We start from the raw sequence: 19,173 nt of genomic DNA, 5'->3' as shown, positions 1-19,173 counted from the left end.
TCATCAACGTTGAAAACTCGGTAATGCCCGTTTTATAGTGTAGTAATGATTTCCACTGCATCCTGGTTAAACTCAGGCCGCAAGTGTTATGCTTCCTCACACCCTATTCGTTAAGCCTCACTCTAAAACGCTGCTCTCTCACATCTTCCACTCAGCGCTTTCTTTCGAGACTGTAGTGAAATACGCTGGAGCGTCTGTCGCCCACAACTCTGCAAGATACGTTGCACACAACACATCACACATCACTGTATATGGCACATGTTACTAGCAGGCTGTGTGTTATTGCATGTAGAATTATGTGAGACAAGCAGAGAGCGGCCATTTTTTTAAGCCACTGATAGAAAGAAAAAAAAACAGGAAAGCAGTGATTGTGCTGTATGTTCACAAAAAACCCAGGGCTTAACTGCAGTTCCTACATGCCAGCATTTGAAAAGCGGAGTATTTCATGAAAGGTTCGGTGTGCTGCAAAATATGGACACAACTACTGATGAGAGGTCAGTCTTTAAAGCAAAAGAAGGGATCACACTCGGATCAGGACGCAATAATGAAGTACTACGCTAAAAACACCGCAAGGTCACACTACTCAAGTTAATAAATAAGGCTACCCTTGCCTTGCTTTTATTTTTTGTTTCTAATCTAGTCAGGGAAACGTGACAACTTCATGCACTGACAGATACACTCGCATGCACACACACACACACTGATGCACACTCACATGAACAATTACAATTATTAACAGCTCTTTGGTTCCTGACTTGAAACACCGCAAATGTGGTGGCACCACGAGTCACTTCGAAAATACGACACTTCGTGGGCGTGCACCATCAGCGTCCGTTTCTTTTCTTTTTTTATTCGTTTTCCACAGGGTCTAGCATTAGTTCCCCGCACACACACACTCACTGTCCACACAATGTCTGCAGCGAGGGGCACACAACACTCTCGGTTGCTTTGTGGAGAGCTTAAGTCCTATTTACATCGAGGTCTCCTGCCATCATACATGGGTGGCTAGCGTGCCCGGCTTGACATGGCTCTGTTGCGATGTGATGTACCTAAATGAAGAATAAAGGAAGAGCGTGATAAGTTTCGTGGCATTTACAATATATGCAATAAATGCGCGTGAAAAAGAAAAAACAACAACATGAAAGTTTGTTAGATGCGTACAGGAACGCAAACTATCGCTGTAAAGTCAAGCCGCCCTTCTCAGTGTGACAGTTATGTCGCACGGATCTAACCACATGAAATGGTTCACATCAAGTGCTTTGGCTCCAAGTGGTACTTTGAGCCAAGTGCTTAGCCTAGCCATGGTGACATTAGGTGATGCTGAGCGTAGCCTTCTCTTTACACAAATGAAGTGCCACAGAGTAGTGAAGGTGAAACATACATTCCATATTTTCTATGACATAAAAAGGAAAGCATAGTTCGTGTTAGATTATGGCTGACCTGTTCTGGGGCAATGTTGCGCACGAAGCACCGGGTACGCCGGCAGTATTAGCAACAACCGACGGCATGGCCCTTGGGCTGACGTACACGCCCTGAGGAGGTGGAAGGTTCGACTGCGAGGTGCGCAGGTATGGGTTTGCGTACCCCGCTCGAAACCGCGGGTCGATTCCCTGGCCCAGGTCATTGAGCGACTGCGGTGAGCTGCCGTACAGGCCACTGTCGCGGCTCGCGTTCAGCTGCAGTGACGCTGCCACCGGTGGTGGGTTGTAGTCCCGCGAGTAGTCCACGTACGGGATGTAACCGTTGTTGTTTTGAGCCTCCTGCAAAAAAAATCATGCTGAGCTCAGGTGGTGGACGCAGCCTTTTTCTTATATCTAGAAGTTGACGAACTTATTTTGAAGCTTTAAGATTGCTTAAAATATCAATTTATTCTCGGCGAATTTCTATTGCATGAACCTGTTTTTTTTATACAAACACAAACTTTGTGAAGTTAGTCATTTATGAACTGAAGTAACATAGAATACTTGGCGAGTTTGTATATGCTAACAGCGCCGTTCTGTGCGCTCTTTACTAAGCACTGTATTTCTCGCCCTATGCTTTGACATTGATGAACGCCCAGGAGTTGCCGTACACTATGTAATTAATATATTTGTAACACTATGTAATTAATTTTTTTGTAACATTAGTATTATCAGAAGATTAAAAGCTTTACGACAACCCGCAATAGGAGCAACCGTGATTCCGGAGATTCAACAGTAACACGAAGAGAGCTTAATGTAATTAATCGACAAAGTTTCAGAGAATAAAAGTCCAAATCCTGCACAGAATACGCACACACAATTTGTCCTACTGCAAAATTGCAACTTCTACTCACCGATTTCGCGGGAAAAGTCGCGTCTCCGTAGTCGGCAGCACTGTTGGCGTACTTGTAGATATCCGCTGCGTCATGTGTTCGTGCCGATTCACTATTGTCCTCCCAGTTGCGGTCATGTTCGTTATTGGACAATGACGACGCTGTTCTGATTTCCACTTTAATGTCCGAGTCTCCGGAGGATGCAGAGTCTGATTGCTTCCCCTTCTTTTCAGAGTTGAAGTCATCATCTGTGAGACATAAAAGAGAAAGCTTCACTTGAGAGAATGTAAAGTGCTCCTGATAAAGTTTGCAACACAGTCTTTGTTCAAGCTCTTTTCTGTTAACGCTTGTAAACTAGCCCACTGTTACGCATAAACATCTATCTATATTCATTTGCATTAGATCTACTGATCTGTATCTTGACTTTTAGTTATGCACTATTGTTAGTTTTCTTTCCCTTTAGCTTTATGAACACTTATGCCATAGCTCAGCTATACACTTAAAGATACGACAGCTGCAGTGTAAGTGGTGCCTTCCATTGTTTTTTTATTCTGTTAAAGAAAATGAAGTTACCATACCAATGATACCACTCAGCACTAACACCAGTAAAAGCACTGCTCAGCTCAATAAACATGAGCAGCACTGCCCAAGAACACGTTATAGTGATTATATTTACAACATACGTGAATTACTAAACATTACTCTTGGCAATTGGGTCACTTTTCAGTTGTTTAAATTATTTATTAGAAGGGTACAACAGAGGCTACTGTACTGACTCTTTGTATCTTATGATTCAGCAAAAGCACATAAAGCCGGATGACTTAAAAAGGTTGGCAGTCGCCAAAATGCAAAAGAAGTTCAGGCAAACAAGTGTTTGGCGTGGTGTACAATGCGATTACAGAGCTGGTCTAAGAACATGCGCAACTGTATTAGATTAGTGGCAGGGGACCATAAGTGCTTGAATGCTGGTCTCTGGAAGAAACTGTCTGGTGCTTTTAAATTCTCCAACGTAATGTCGATAATGAGACGTCAGTAACTATAGCCTCAAGACCAGTTATAAGCTGGAGCACACACAGTGTAACCTACCTTTGACAATGTTTTTCTTTCGCAGGCAGAGGATAATAGAGATCGTCACGGTCACGACAAGCACGATGCTTCCGATGACCCCAGCCAGGATGATCACCATGGGAAGGTTTTCTGCGTGGTGGCAAAAGTTGGCAAATTATCAAATGTCATTTCCCACATTAATCTAAGAACAAAGGTCTCCTAATATAAACAAGCATAAATATTCTGTTTATAAAAAATGACAATGTGCATACAAAAAGTGACGTTTCTAAACTGATTTGCATACTCACTGTTTTCAAAAAACTAAGATTAAGTTTTACGCACTTCATCCATTTATGCTATATTTCGCGATGGCATCATGCTCTTTCAAAATCAAGCAATTCGCAATGCTCGCTAAATGCAGATAATACATAATAAATTACGAGTGTTCCTGTTCTATTTTATTCATACTGACTATAACCGTACTTTCACGGTCTTGCGGCACTCTTTTTTCGTAGCTAAATTTAGCTCTCAAATTTGCGTGTACGTTACAATTGCACACAAAAGATAGACCGACATCAAATTATTTCTTTGTTTTCCTCATGTGAAATAACCTGCGTGGTAGAATCGAATATGAGCTATAATCATGAAAATACGGTGCTTGTTTCCGAGATTCACCTTATGCAAGTAAACCTGTCGCAAGCACCGTATTTTTTTCTTTTTCAAATCACGCACTACAACATTCATCCCAATTTCCTGTAAAGCGTGCTCTGCCTGTATAATACCATTTATTAGGTGAAGCTGAATCTAAACAAAGATCTTCAAAAAGCTGAGTGCTTGCTTTTGCTGGGCCAAAATCGATTCCCGTCACTGAGACCAATTATTGCAGTAATGCTTACTTTGTTTCCTAACAGTGATGAGCCTCGTGTCGTAGCCGAACTGGTTCCACACGGAACAGTTGTACTGGCCAAAGTCCTCTTCGGCAGCATTATGGATGATCAGCAAGTTCTTGAGGCCGTTCGACAGGGGCTCCTTTATGATTTCGTAGCCCTGGTTGTTGTCAATGTCAACCAGCTACACAAAAAAAAAAAGAGAAAGGTCATGAGGTGGCATGAAGGAGGGGGCGGGTGACAAAAATGTATTCATATTGTACCAATCTTAAACACCTTTGAATAAAAAATAATAAATAGGATATGTCTATTATGAACACATATTTGAGTTGCGCAAAGAAGACACAAACGAAAAAAAGTGAACAACACGGGCACAAACTTCAACTGGAAGACCAAAGCGGCTCTATGTCTTTTTCGCGCAACAAACATATGTGTTCAAGTATGCACCAACTTGCTGAAACTAAAGTTTTACTTAATGTCTACTAAGATGTCTTTTATTGTGTCTGTTATCCTGTTTATTGTCTTTTCCGGTTAATATTGAAAGAACAGACATGAAAATAGCGAAATCATGTCTCGGAAATAAAAAATTAAGGGCGAAGCGAGAGTTGATCATTATACTAGAAATGGTCAGCACACTTTTAGTTCACATTACAAATATGACACACGATGAGGACATACCACTGCACCATCGCTGAATTCTGGTACAAGAATGCGCTCATTTGTAAAGACGACATTTGGGACTAAAAGGTAATCAAACCTACAACTAGGATGATAAGGGCACCAATATGTGGCTGCAATATAGCTTTGAAAGAAATAGTGAAGAAGATGTGACTTGATGGGAAAGCCTAGGCCTGCCTTCAAGATTGTCGTCAGGATTATCAAATAAGGTTCTTGTCACTGACAGTGCCATGTGTCCATGAGTCATTCCAACACATTAGGATATTTACACACAGGGATATTATTTGGAATAATGGTTGGGCATGAACATAGAAATTCTAGTGTCATGATTCCTCCTCATTCCTCCAGCACTCAATTGTCCACTCCAAATGTCAGCCATCTCCATAGCTTTATAATCATAACTCTTTGCCACTTATTTACACCGTAAAAATTTATTGCAACTCTCGAGATTTTATTACCTATGCCTATTACTCTCTTTTAGCGCGACGAATTTTAGGCCCCTGTACGGCCGCTTGACATAACCTTTGATCGCACTTGTTATCATGCACTGGCACTTTCTGGCCATCAAATGGCTCTTGTGCCAATAAACATCATATATAACAATCAGATATGAGCGTACCGTCTTTGATCTAAAACAACCTTCAACATTCTTAAGTTCATTCGGCTGCAAAAAAAATAATAAAGAGAAATCAGTGAGTCCCGATGTTTGTTACAGAAATATGAAACTCACAAAAACCTCAAGGCCGCTTGGTCAGTACTGCTACCAGTCTGAATTATTCATCACCGTAAACAGTATCATTCGTGACTCGACTGGTTTTCTGCGAGGACCAATTTATGCAAGCTCGCTTCGCATAAACAATGTCGTTGTTTGGAAAAGACTCTTTGTAAAGATGTGTCTGCTCGTTTGTGGACAGCCGGATGAAAAAAAAAAGAAAGAAAAGCGATACGAACAGCAAAAGTGACATGGAGTTCGCGTACCAGAACGCCAGAGCAGCGGGCAGAAAGCGATTAAGGTTCCTTAACTATCAGCGACGACGACAGGGCCGACGGATGCTGCCGTTTCTTCCGCGGAACCATGTTTCACGCGCGGCAAATTGAATGTCGCCAGCAGCGGACGCGGGCTCGGCAGCCAGCGCAGCAAAACTGGAGACGGCAACGACGGCGGCCGGACCGTTGTTAATCACGGCCGCAAGCGCGTCATTTAAGCGTGAGACTCCGCGGCAGGCCCCGAGCAGCACTCGGTATACACCGGACTCGCGGACGGGACACCAGATTAATCAACGAAATGGCGCAGAAAAGTAAACTGCCGGACACCGCTAAGAGAGAGAGAAGCCACGATCTACAACAACAGCAACAAATAGCGAGGCAGACGTAGAGGGGCAAGAGAGAGGGAGGGAGAGAGAAGATGGCGGTGCAGAAGGGAAAAGTTGTCGAGACAACGAAAACGGGCCCCTGATACAGCGCGAAGCACCGGGAAGAGCGGACAACCCTTCAGCGAGGTTGAAGACCGGCACGAGCAGCAGCATGCTCGAGCGTCCGGTGGCCGTCTTTGGAGCGGCCTCAATCAATACTCATTAAGGAACGTTTCGTCATCGTCAGAGCCCGTTTCCTTCGGGCCCGCGCTTCGCCACCGAGTCCTTTACAGGATTGATGGCGCGGCCTTATCTAGCGCGTCCGCTCCTTCTTTCTTTCTTCCTTCCTCCTTTTTCTCCCTTCTTTCTTTTTCCTACCCCCTCCCTTTCTCATCCAAACTGCCTAGCCTCTCCTCGGTCGGCGGGCCGTCCCTTCCGCGTTCGTTCCCGACGGTTTCCGAAAATAAAAAAAGAACGAAGAAACACACGGCTCTTGGCACGGAGAAGACGCTGTTGGCCTCGGGGTTCAACGAATTGGGTTCGGCCAGATGACACTGCCGTCGCTCGCGTTTTCCTGTACACTCTTTCTCTCGATTTTCCTTCCGATATGTCTTTTCTTTTTCTTTTTTGTTCTTGCGGCACTGTTATCAGTTGGCGCAGAATGAGAACCGCGGAAACCCCGAGAAATAAGACGAGCCACTGGGTGTAAAAGAAAAAAAAAAGCCAGGAAAAGCCTCGTTCCCTTACTCCTACATCCTCGAAGAAAATGGTAAAATAATAAACGATACACAACAACAAAAAAAAAAAAGCACACATCGAATCGCGGCGTCAGCTACCGCCACTGCTCGTTTTTCACGGCGCGACCCTCGGGGGAGTTGTTCAAATTAAATGCGTGGCCCGCCGTAATGTCAGGCTTCGTACAAGTTCACTGGATTTTTTTTTTACCCTCATATACCACGCTTCCCATGTCCGCTGCCTGTCTAATTTGTCGCCAGTAGGGTTCTTTCTAATAACGAGACAGTCTGAGCTCATTTGCCTTCTCTTTGCCGAATAGTGGAGGGGCGACGAACTCAATCGAAGACCCAGCTACGGCGATTATAAGAGATTGGAGGACAAAACAAAAAAAAAATGGAGCCGGTTTTATTACAATATACATCCCCCGCCTGAGGCCCTTCTTTTCCTCGAGTTTTCGTAATTAAAAAAAAAATAAAGTTGGCGACACGTGACTTTGATGGTAGACCCAAGTTTTTTTTTTCCCTTCAATAACACGGCCCATAAAACACAGACGCATTAGGTAAATGGCCGAAATCGGACGCTTGTTTCGTTAAAAGGCCGGACTAAAAGTGGACGAGGAGCGAGAGGGCGATTAAGCCGATAGATAATTCCAGTTTTCGCGTTGAAGACTTCGAGTTCGAAAGGAAGCGAGTGATATTTTTTTTATCGCTTATTTGGCGAAAAGTGTAAGGAGGAAAAAAAAATTCGCGGAAAGCGGTAGACCTACGATAGCAAAATAATCAGTGCCTGCTTTCTTAAAGACTACGATAGGGTTGTCCACAGAAGAAGAAAAAAAAAACATTTAAGCGAATCACGATGTAGGGCATATCATTAACAAGAGTGGTTGATCAATGACAAAAAAAAAACACATATGAACTGAAAGCAGCATAAGTTAGGTCTATTTTTAGAACTATGCACGCTGGATTGAGCAAGTAACGTATTTAATATCCCGGCCAAATAGATTATATCGAAAATAACATAAGGCGTGAAGGTAATAAAGATGAGGAAATAATAAAAGGGGATATAAATGGCTTCTCAACCGGTGCAAAACTCGCCACGTTGTTGCGCCAGTTTTACTGCCCCTTGAAATGGTAGTGAGCGAGAACTAAGTGTTTTTTTTTTTAGCTTAAACCTGCCAGTATAAATCGAATAAAGGCTTCCTTGTTTTCTGCTCAAACAGAGCGCGAAGCGAAGGCAGAGTGGTGACTCACATCTGAACAAGGCACATCAACATTAAGTAACACATCACATTTCATTGCACCCTTTTAGTTGCTTTGAAGCTAGCCTTCCCGCGAGATACGACTTTGCCAAGCTAAAATTGTCGCGCCAATTTTCGCGAATGTTCACTCATGTGAGCGCAACTTAAGTTTCTTATCTTAAGAGAAAAAGAATGTTGAGCTGGCTCGCGCTAAGAAACAATACACAGAAAACAACTCCCAGAACGTGAAGCTGACAACACTACCTTACACATAAAGCACGGTCGCGATCACCGTAAGTTGCGCAAATATACAACGCCGACAAACCCCACTTGCGAGAGTGGTAGAAAACGGGATCTCCATCGCCATGCCTGACGGTGTTCAAAGTTGTCCGTAAGATTCAGCAGGAAAAGCGCATAAACGCGGTGATATAAGTGACGCATGCTTGCGATGAAAGTCGCTTCCAGAACACTAAACTCTTTTCACAAAGTAGACAAAGTGTCGCTGCAGTTTAAGGTGGTAAGCGACATAGCGGGAAGAGGGTTGCGCCTTACCTGCAGATTCCTGGACCAGGCAACCCTGGTGGGTGGCGGAACGGAAGTGATGACGCACTCAACGCGCACCTGCTCCCCTTCAACGCCATACTGGGTCGTGGGGCTACTCACTTTCGGAGGGCCTGCGAGGAGAACAAAACAAACAAAATAAGCATAAGAGGTCCGCATTATCGCACGGGGAGCTCTGTCGGCCATGCTTCTGTGCTAGGGACTTAAATCGTATTTATCTCCTCTCCCCCATTCATATCGAAGTGCGTTGTCCAACCTACAACGCCCACACTTACTGCAGTTGCAGGTACAAGACATATGGACCCCCATCTGGAAAAAGCACGTCTGCCCGGAGGTACACTCCACAGACATACGTCAACTCTGCAAGAAGGCGCGAGCCACACAGAGACATCTCCTCTGGGTCTGTGCGCCACCGCCGGGTAACCGAGAAGAAATGCCAACTAACATCAGCAGCAAAATCATGAGCCAAGAGCCAGGCCACCAAAGAGACGTGGTTCAGCACGTGCTTGACATCCTGGAACGCCTGCGGCTGAAAGCGGCGCCCCCACGGGCTTGACGCGAGTCGGGACGTCTGAACGCGCTACAGTCTTCCTTTGATTCCCCCACCTCTTCCTCCTTTATGCCGGATCAACAATGAAGTTGTTTCACTCACTCACTCTCGCCTCTATTATGCGTCTTGCACTGAGCTGCCGAAAGCTACAAATGTGCTAAAGGCACGTTGCCGTTCGCATGAACTGTGTGCCGGAGTTTCTTGGTCGTGCCTTGTTCCAAGTCAAAGTGGCTGTGGCAAAACGGCAAAGTCAAACCGGCGGCGCGGAACCACGAACTGTCGGGATATAAGTTACTTAAGCTGGTAGCAACGCAAACCAGCCGCACCTGTGAGCCTGAGTATTGGGTACGCAGCAGAAGCACAGCCTATTTCGTAAGTTGGTATAGTTTCAGTGTAGAATTATTTGAGATCTACACTGCCTCAGTTTTTCAAATGAAGCTTATTCGAGGGCTGTCACGTGCGTTTTTGTGAAACCAATCAATCAATTGCCAATGCACTTAGGAAAAGAAACCTAGGAAAAGAAAAGTCCTCGTAAGTGCGCAATTGATGGCGTAAGAGGTTGAGGTTCTTTTTGTACACAGCTCTAAGTGCCGCCTTCCATTTATGTTCTTACTAAACCACGAGAAAAACCACGAACACATTGCCGACTAAACACCACCAAAAGTTCGCTTAAACCCAGCTGCAAAACTGCCAGACCAAGCACAGGAAAGTCTCCATTGGCGAACAGTTGCTCCAGTTCAGCTGGAGTCGTTCCTGACTACCTGTATTTTATGTGTGCTTCCAGAGACATTGGGGAATACTGCATACACTGAAACTCTCTTTTTAATAGCGGAGACCAGTGGGCTCGCGCACAGTGGTCCCACAACCTCCGAAGTAGTGGCAACATTTCAGCGTGCGGTCGCAATGGCGCACCTTTGACGTAGACGTGCACGTCCTGGGTGATCTCCGGGAAGCCGGGCACTATGGCTCGGCACGAGTAGCGGCCGGCGTCGCTGGGCCTCATCGCGGGGATGACGAGCGTCGGCTGTCGGGCCAGCACGCGCTCCGAGCCCTCGTGAAGCCACACAATGTCCGGCTTCGGGTTGGAGTCCACCTCGCACCGCAGCGCCACCTCGGCACCTTCCTCGGCGGCCACCGTCTCGGCCGCGCTCTTGAAAGCGGGGCGGTCTGCGAAAGGAAAGGCGGGTAGGTAAGGGCTACTGCGTAATCACTGAATGAGAACACGAGAGCTGACTACCAACTAGGCTTAAGGGTCGCAAAACACAAACATTGGTCGTTTCCTTCACTCTTTTGCTTCTTAAGTCATTCTTTGCCAGTACACGGTCGCCCTTTATGAAAGGGAACACGCAACCACATGGCTTACACTCTGCGGCGGCCGCCTACAGCATCAGACGACAGCTAAAGAAAGCGACAGCTAAAGAAAGCGTGCCCGCTTCTGGCCTTATCTCTGGAAAACAAAATAAGGAGCCACGGCCAGAGTGGATATTCGCTGGAAGATTACGCTCCCACTTTGGCCGCGAAGCGGGAGATACCGCCAAAAGCGGACGTGCTTCTTGCAGCTCTCGGTTTATGGAGCTGTACACAGCCAAAGAGCGCAGGCCGCGAACTCGCCTGCTCCCGCCTGCTCCCTTTCGTTAAAAAAAAAAAAAAAAAAACGACAGTGTGCATGAGCACGCTTCACGCGGCGCATTTTCATCGTGTGCATGATCAAACCGTCAGTTCAATGGGTTGGGTTTCATCGTCATCATAATCATCATCATCCTGACTATGCACCTTGCAGGACAAAGGCCTCTCCCATGATCAACTCCCCCACGTTATACCTGCGAACTTTTAAACCTCATCGGCCTACCTTACTTTCTGTCTCCCCCTCGTGCGCTTGTCTTCTCTGGGAATCCAGTCAGTTACCTTTAATGACCAGCGGTTATCCTGCCTACGCGCTATGTGCCTAGCCCATGTCCATTCCTTCTTGATTTTCAACTGCCATATCTTTATACCCCATTTGTGTGATGACCCACTCTGCTCTCTTTTTTTCTCTAATGTTACATCTATCATTTTATTTTCCGTCGCTTGTTACATCGTCTTCAACTTAAGCTAAACCATCTTTGTGGGCCTTCAGATTTCTGAAGGTACCGATGTTTATAACGTCTCAAACCGCAACAATAGATGAAAAACGGTGTCGCTTGGGGTCGTTTTTTTTTCATTAGCTTATCAGGTCATTATAAAATACTTACACACCTTCACAGGCACCAATCATAGGTCGGCAAACTCACTTCCGGGTCGACTCACCCGGACTCAGACTAAGATATACCACGAGTCTGAGCAAGTCCGGATGATTATTATTTTCGTGAGTCCGAGTAAGCCCAAAGCTTAAGATATATTTTTCTGAGTGAGCCAGAGAGAGTTCTACCTTCTTTTGCCGACCTAAGGGACTCATGTCTAGTCATCTTCAGCATTACTATCAGCCTTACATGAATTCACGTCTACACTGACGTCTACCCGCAGGTACTCCAAAGGAGTGCCGTTCGTGCACCGTTTCAATATTTATTGATCAGGTGCGTGAAATGCGTGGGGGGGGGGGGGGGGGGGGCGCTCTTGCCCTACTGACTCTTCCGGAGAAGTTCCTAATATTATGCTGCCCTCTCTTCCATGAAAGATGACGTTTGGATGATGGTTTGGAAGCACTCATAACTTGTTTTAAAAAAATGCCGCCCACATCTTCCCACGTGGGAACTCGAGTAAGTGCACCACTGAGTGGTGGGGCATCGCGTGAATGTTGCGTATACTCGGCGACAACTTTTCTTAGCACTGAAGCAAAAGCTACGAAGGCGGATATTCTGCATATCCGACAAATCTAGTATCCAACAAATATAGTAAAAAAGAAACGAAAAAGAGGGGCAGACAAATTTAATTTTCTCGCATTGCGCAATTTATCAAGGCACAAAGTGGACATTTGGCCAGATAGAAAATAGCAACAATGTCTGTATAAAGAAATGTACACAAATGATAAGGGCACTTATTGTTGAAGAAGGAATAAATTTGCTTTAGAGAAAACCTACACCCGGAACACCCACTCCTTAAATAGTAAAAAAAAACACATAAATAAAAACTGGACAGCGAGAAATCGCATCGCTGAGGCCATTCTAAAGTGGGCGGCGACAAATGGCTATTGACAGCCCTTTCGGACTTCCTAAATGTGAAAAACGAACGGGCCGAGGCACTCTAATAAAATAGATAAACAACGCAAATAGCAGTGAATATATACGGGGAGAGAATGAAGGGGGGGGGGGGGGGTCTTGAGCGATCGGTGGTCGAACACGTAAATTTGGCGCACAAAAGAGCCCACTCGCGGTAGTTGTCCCTATCGCCCTTAAAACGTCACGGCTTGTTTTTTTCCCCGGCTCCGGCGATGTTTTGCAGGCGCCTTCCGCCGCCTCCATTCGACAAGCGAAAGCTCCCTAATCAAATTTTGCGAGCTCTCCTTCCCTTTACAGCGTCTGCTGGCGCTATACATTTTCCTCCCCAGTGCCCTTTTTTCTGTCTCTTAATCTTTCCTTTTTTCCCTTTACTTGTCATTTCCTTCCTGGCAAACGCAAAAAGTGGGAATCTAAGGCACGGGGAAAAATAGGGAAAGGAAAGCGTCAAGTACTACCGTAGCCTGGACATTTATTTCTCGCTGGACGTAAAAAGAAAATGTACAGAAATAAATAGGAATGATCAGAGTTTGGTGAGGGTGCGTAAAGAAAACAAGCGACGCAGACCGAACATCGAAGAGGGAAGCGGGGAGGAAAGTAAGGCTGGCTTGTGCGCACTTGCTTGTGCGTACGAAAGAGAGAGAGAAATCCGGAATTGGGAGTCGCAAACAAAGGAAAGGAAAGGGAAACAAGAGCAAAAGACGCGAGAGGGCACAGAGAGAAGACGCGAAAGGGTTAGGTATGTCTCGCCAGCTTTGTATACATGAAAAGTAAGCAAGCTCCCGCGTAAGAGCGCAGGAACTCGAAAAAAGAAAGAAAGAAAGAAAGAAAGAGAGAAAGAAAGAAAGAGAGAAAGAAAGAAAACTCATTCCATTCCAACGGCTGTCTCGTCTCTCTCCTACTCACTCGACCGGTGTTTCGCCTTGGTACTGTGTTTTGCTTCCTAGTTTCCCTATTCGCTTACTCTTTTGTTTCCTGTTTCCTCCTCCTCCCAAACTCTTCCTTATAGTCTTCCCTCCTCCCTCCTCGACATTCGTTTCCTTTTTTTTCCCTTTGGAGTTATTTCTATTGCCCCGGTAGACACCGAAAGCAGCCCACGTGTTTCACTAGCGAAAGCGCGAGCGCGCGTGTGTATACGTGTATAATATATAACGGACGTATTTCTCGCGCGGAACTAAGCCGACCAAGGGAAGCGCAGGAGAGTTATGACTTTCTCGACATTCCCGTTCCCGTTACAGATGAGTGGGGGAGGGGAAGGATCGCGCCCGGGGGATAGGGGAGGGCGTTTGTGGAAGCAAGACAGACAAGGGGCCGTTTTTTTGTTCGTTACTTCATCCGTTATACGGATAGCTCCACGAAAGCGGGGGGGGGGGGGGGGGGGAGGGATATTTGTTCAAACTAAATGTAGGTCAGACAAACGCTCGCTTTGAAGAACGGCCTTAAAGCTAGCGTTGCTGGAAAGGACGAAAAAAAAGAAGAGAGAAATAAAAAAAAAGCTTTTCAGAAAACAGAACAAAAGACGACGACTTCTCCGTCAGGCCAGAACAAAAGAAGACGGCTTCTCCGTCAGGCCCGTTTACACACAGTGAAGATAACTTGCCGGCGCGGTGTCAGATCAGACAGAGCAATGGGTAACGGTGCCAGAGTCGTGTCCGGCCTCCTTATTTCTTTTTAGAATCCAGCTTATATCCTACTAACTTGTTTCCGCTGTCGGATTTCACTTGATAGAGGGCGATATTTAATAGATTAAAAGGAAGAAAGGCGTTATAAAGAACAGTCTCTTGAGCGGCTTCGCGAGAAATTCTACGCTACTTTTTAATCAATGTGCGTACTACCGAACGGGAACCGGAATGCTTCTCTGTTACGTTTAATCAGTGTAGCGACAAAAAGGTAATCTTAAAATAGCCGAATAAATCATCCCAAAAATCATCCCACACATTGCGGCTTAAGCCAAATGAATGAGCTACACGTACTGCATGTGCTTCGCAGAAGCATTTCATGATATTCGCATACAAAACCTTTTATTGCGATAGCAATTATATGAACAGTCTCGGCTGCTTTTTACCGCTGTCGCCGCCATCATTATATATATATATATATATATATATATATATATATATATATATATATATCGTCTGCGAACGCGCTTATATAGTGAGCGAACAAAAGGGGGGGGGGGGCGCTTATGGTTGCCGCGCTACTGTGACAACGATCAGCTCGCGCCTTGTGCAGCAGGCGGGAGCTTCTACGGGCTGCACTGTCAACACGAAAAAACGGTGCCAAGAGTGTACCTGGAGCGGCAGTGTTCTCTTACACCAGCGGTTTGTAGAGTACGACTGCCAGCCTCACTTCGTATAAACATTGTAATTTGTCGCTGTCACATTCATTGCTTCACCTTTTAGAGCGAAGGCTGTTATGAGATCCCAACTCGGGTCACGCGCGGTGCCATAGTCGTCCGTCACCGCCACCACCGGTGTCCGTTACCACAATCGCGAAATAAGAAGAAAACCAAGTACCAAGGCAACGCCGCCTAGAAAAACTATGCCTGGAACGTGGTTCTCTTTTCAATTGGGAGCTTCCTGCCAGTACAAAATCTCGGAGGCCATGCCTCCTGTCACGTGTTGTGACCGTCCGCCGAGTGCGACCGCTCGCCTCCATACCGCTCTGTCACGTGACATTTACCGTACCACTCTGTCACGTGACATTACAGCTGCTCAAGGCAACTGTCAGAGCATTGCTGTGTTCGCAGGGGGTGACCACCAAAGGCATTCGCCTTCGTACCGGCGGGGGAGGGTAAAATCCTAGAGTAGGGTGGCAAGCTCGCGGCTCACGTTCCAGGCATAATTTTTCTGGGAGGCGTCGACCAAAGACACAGTGGGGCTCGAACCGGGTCCGCTGAGTGCCAGCCCCGTATTCTACTACTGAGCCACGCCGGTACTTGTGCATTGTTCACAAACTTGCCTCAGGCAGGCTTGATGTCAGGAAAGGAATCACGGTAATATGAGTAATGAAGCGTTTTAGAACAGCAAAAGAACAACGAGGCGTCACACAATGCGAATAGTGTAATGAGTGGGTCTTCCAATGTTCCCACCCATTACAAAAGCTTGTTTTTGTTCATATTAACTGTGGCGCATACCCACTCCAGGCATAATTCGTCATCTTCTACGGCCACTGCATGAACAATTAGCACGAAATTCCTTTCAAGTGAAGCTAGCGGATACAACGCTTTTTAGAAGAATGACGAAAAATATCATAGGGAACGCTGGTCTACTACCCAGAAATTATTATTATTAATGCCGCAGTGGGTACCCAGCAAGTGTGCTTGCAGCAGTTACCCAATGAGTGTTCAGAAAAGGCTCTGAAAGGCCGCACTGAAAGGCCGCAAAAGGAAGACATCAACAAATGCGAGACTAGAACCGATAAAGTCGAGTCGGAAGCTAACCCCTGGCGCATTGAACAGCGGTCGCATCCAAGCCCACCTGCAAAACCTTCAAATTTTCACAGCAAAGAAATGTTTGCACGACAATAGTCATGGCTCGTAACGAATTTCGGCTGGAATCCGGGTACCAAGTATACTTGTTAGTATGACATAAAAGCTTTATATTCGTTGGAGCCGACACCGATGGCGCAGTCAGAGCAACCCAAGTCGGTACGCGACGTTAGCTACCAGCTCTGAGGGCTCAAAATCGTAGCGATTTGTAGCGAGAAATAATAATAATAATAATAACAATAATAATAATAATAATATCTTGGGTTGTACCAATGTACCAAGCAAAACCACGATGTAATTACGAAGCATGACGTAGTGGAGGGCTCTAGAAATTTTCGACATCTGGCGTTCTATAACGCTTACCGATGTCGAGCAGCACACGGGCTTCCATAGCATTTCGTCCCCATAGAAATGTGACCCCCACAGCTGGGATCCAAGCCACGAACATAGCATGGACAAACAGGACATGACACGAAAGCGAGTCGAACGTAGAAGAGCCTTTGTCTTCGTTCGGTGATCGACGATTATTTGACGTCGTTACAAGTCACACTTCTGCACACTGCACAGCCGCAAGAGGAAGTTTAGAAAGAGGGCAACCTCGCACTCACAGTGTATGTTGAGTGTGTGCGTAGACTTCGTGGTTCCCACGTCGTTGCGTGCCTCGCATGTGATCGTGTCGCCGTTGAAGCTCCGCGTTACCCGGGGCAGCACCAGCTCGGTCGTGTGGTCGCCCGCGATGATTTCGTCGTTCCTGGGGGAGGAGGAGAATAACGTCAACCGATGGCTGCGAAATAGACCGATCGCGCGTTCGTATTGTCACTGCCCCACAAACGGCCTTCTCGGCGCGAAACTTTCTCGTTTTTCAATAACAGACAGCTGACATTGCATATAAGGCAGTAACGGCTTATGGCTAGCTATTCCGTGCCAGCCCACAAGAAGGATAAGAAACGGGTAGTAAATAAATGAGAACGTGGCGCGAAGTCTTTGCTTACGATCGTGTTACACGCAAATGATTACGTCACATACGTCACACCGTGGTTTAAGAACGAAAAAAAAAACTCAAAAGTACGACGAGTGAACATAATATTTGTTGCCAGCATGCAAACGAAGCAACCTCGGTACGCGTTCAAATAAAGTACTAATATATCTCGACAAAGCACGCGATGAAAAAACCAAAAACAAAAAAAAAACCCCAGAAAGGCGCATATAAACTGCGCATGACAGAATACGCGTACGTGTACACCCCTTCGCACGTTCGCGCACCCACGTCAGCGCGCTCTCTCTTTCTCTCGAAAGGGGCAATTAACACCATAGTACCACTGACGTTTCAAGGCTCTGTACCCGTCACTTAAAGTTTAAACAGACAAGCACAGCGAAGCATCTTGCATACGGAAGATGCAGCGAGAAGTTTCTCAGACGCGAAAATTTGCAGCTGCCGCGAACAAACGAAAGACGAAGAAAACGCGAAAGGGAGACTGGGGAATCTGCTGTGTGAAGCTTCGTCCTCGGTGGAGCCAGAATTATCGGCCCTTTAACAAAAGCATTCCCCTCCTTCCCGACCACGGCCTGTTGCAAGTCAGCATCGCCGAAGTGCTTTTTTTTTTTATTTCTGAGAGCAGCGGCGAATGAAGACGAAGAGGCGACTCCCCGGGGGAAAACGTGTCACGAATGCGAAGGAACCACCGGGGTCGCCCAAGGGCGCGAAACTCGAACAGACAGCGACACGGCGGTGGAGCACTTGCGCCAGATCGCGTTCTCGGGAGCCGCTAATTCAAGCTACGCTCAACACTGCCACATGACCTCCTTGCTTGAGCACACGAAGAAAAAAAAAAAAGAAACGCTAGGAACAACATCGTCCTCGCGATCTTCAGTGACGGGCAGGCTCAGGCGCAAAAAGGAACAAAACCGCTGATCACGAAAGGGCATCTTGACGCGGCATTGCTGGCGCTTGCTCGACGCAAACGTCATCGTCGCCCCCTCTCCCGACGAGACAGCGGTGAGTGGTCGGGCAAGCGGCGTGGTTTCTCCCGCCCTCTCTCTGCCACCTTGAGAACCGAGCGGCTGCCTGTCGCAGTGCACGAACATATACTATAGGACCCGGAGGAAAGAGCAAAACGCTTTCAAAACTCGGGCTCTTTCCAATCGCCAAATGCATCGCCCGTAAACACGGATTTCGGATGCCGCACAGCGAGCCGCCTTCGGCACGCGGCGCCATCGTCTCGCCGAGTAATCGCTGCCGATTCGTGCGTACGAAGGCGTGTGCGCGCTGAAAAGCGGTCGCGGGACGGCGAGAAAAAAAGCGCGTAAACGTGAGGCGCGCTCAGCGCCATGCTGCATGCGCCCGTTGTCTGCCGCATCTCTTGTCGGTTTCACTCCCTCTTCCCGGCTTTGATTCTTTCGTTTTCGATTTGTCTCCCGAAACAGGCGTTTCTAACGCGCTCTGCGTGGCGGAGCGTATGTGTACAAGCTGAACGCGGATCAATTTGTTAATAGGAAAAAAAATTCGGAAGAAGGGGGGGGGGGGGGTGGCTTTCACTTCTTCTTTTCAAACTCGCTCCGGATCGGAGGCGAAGGAAGAAGAAGGTGCGTCGATGGCGGTACTCGAATAAGCGGCTTCGATCCGCTGAACAGCAACACTTACGATCGAGAGTTATGGGTGGGCAATCAGCATTACAAAACGCACACTTTCTGCGCGGCCCGCGAAAGCCTTTCTGCAGCCCCCCCCCCCCTCCCCAAGTATCCGGCGCCCAAATCTCTGAGCCCCGTGGTGCATAGTGTATAAACCTTCCCATTGCTCCAGCAGCAGTGGGGTCGCTGTTACTTGCTTCCTACCTTCCATTCGCCCCACCGTTGTGCTCTTCACAAAGTCTCGCTCGCCCCACTCCCGGCCACCACTGGAGATGGAGAATGCCGAGTGTGTCCGCTTCGGTCGGTGCGGCGGTCGATTCGCGCACGGTGGCGGCAATATCGCGCCTCCAGATCCCGGCTGCCAACGGGGTTTCCGAACCCCGGCAGCTACGAACCCTCCCTTTCTCTCGATGGCGCTTGATGAATGCGACTTCGCCAGCGCAGCGCGCGCCCTTTTTCGAGCCAGGGCAGCTGGCTCATTCGTCCGCCGCCGATACCCCCGAGGTGCGATAATGAAAAGGGGC

The 19,173-nt window shown here is 47.0% G+C and overlaps 1 protein-coding gene across 2 annotated transcripts in view; it reads right to left on the bottom strand.

Annotated features, from left to right (window-relative positions):
- Nucleotides 1–583: 583 nt before the first annotated feature.
- The window catches only part of LOC119172392 (irregular chiasm C-roughest protein), a 183,190-nt gene continuing 164,600 nt past the window's right edge, over nucleotides 584–19,173 (bottom strand). For both annotated transcript variants that reach the window (XM_037423465.2, XM_037423463.2), the window contains exons 9-16: nucleotides 16,630–16,772; nucleotides 10,253–10,507; nucleotides 8,782–8,903; nucleotides 4,237–4,411; nucleotides 3,380–3,490; nucleotides 2,315–2,541; nucleotides 1,441–1,760; nucleotides 584–1,049 (exon numbers count right to left, since the gene is read on the bottom strand). In XM_037423465.2, coding sequence (XP_037279362.2) covers nucleotides 992–1,049; nucleotides 1,441–1,760; nucleotides 2,315–2,541; nucleotides 3,380–3,490; nucleotides 4,237–4,411; nucleotides 8,782–8,903; nucleotides 10,253–10,507; nucleotides 16,630–16,772 — 1,411 coding nt within the window. In that variant the 3' untranslated portion in view covers nucleotides 584–991. The remainder of the gene's footprint in view (nucleotides 1,050–1,440; nucleotides 1,761–2,314; nucleotides 2,542–3,379; nucleotides 3,491–4,236; nucleotides 4,412–8,781; nucleotides 8,904–10,252; nucleotides 10,508–16,629; nucleotides 16,773–19,173) is intronic.

This window comes from Rhipicephalus microplus, chromosome 4, assembly GCF_043290135.1.
Source record: "Rhipicephalus microplus isolate Deutch F79 chromosome 4, USDA_Rmic, whole genome shotgun sequence".
Taxonomy (NCBI): domain Eukaryota; kingdom Metazoa; phylum Arthropoda; class Arachnida; order Ixodida; family Ixodidae; genus Rhipicephalus; species Rhipicephalus microplus.
Note: the sequence above shows the minus strand (reverse complement) of the source record. Positions and strands in the feature narration are given on the sequence as shown.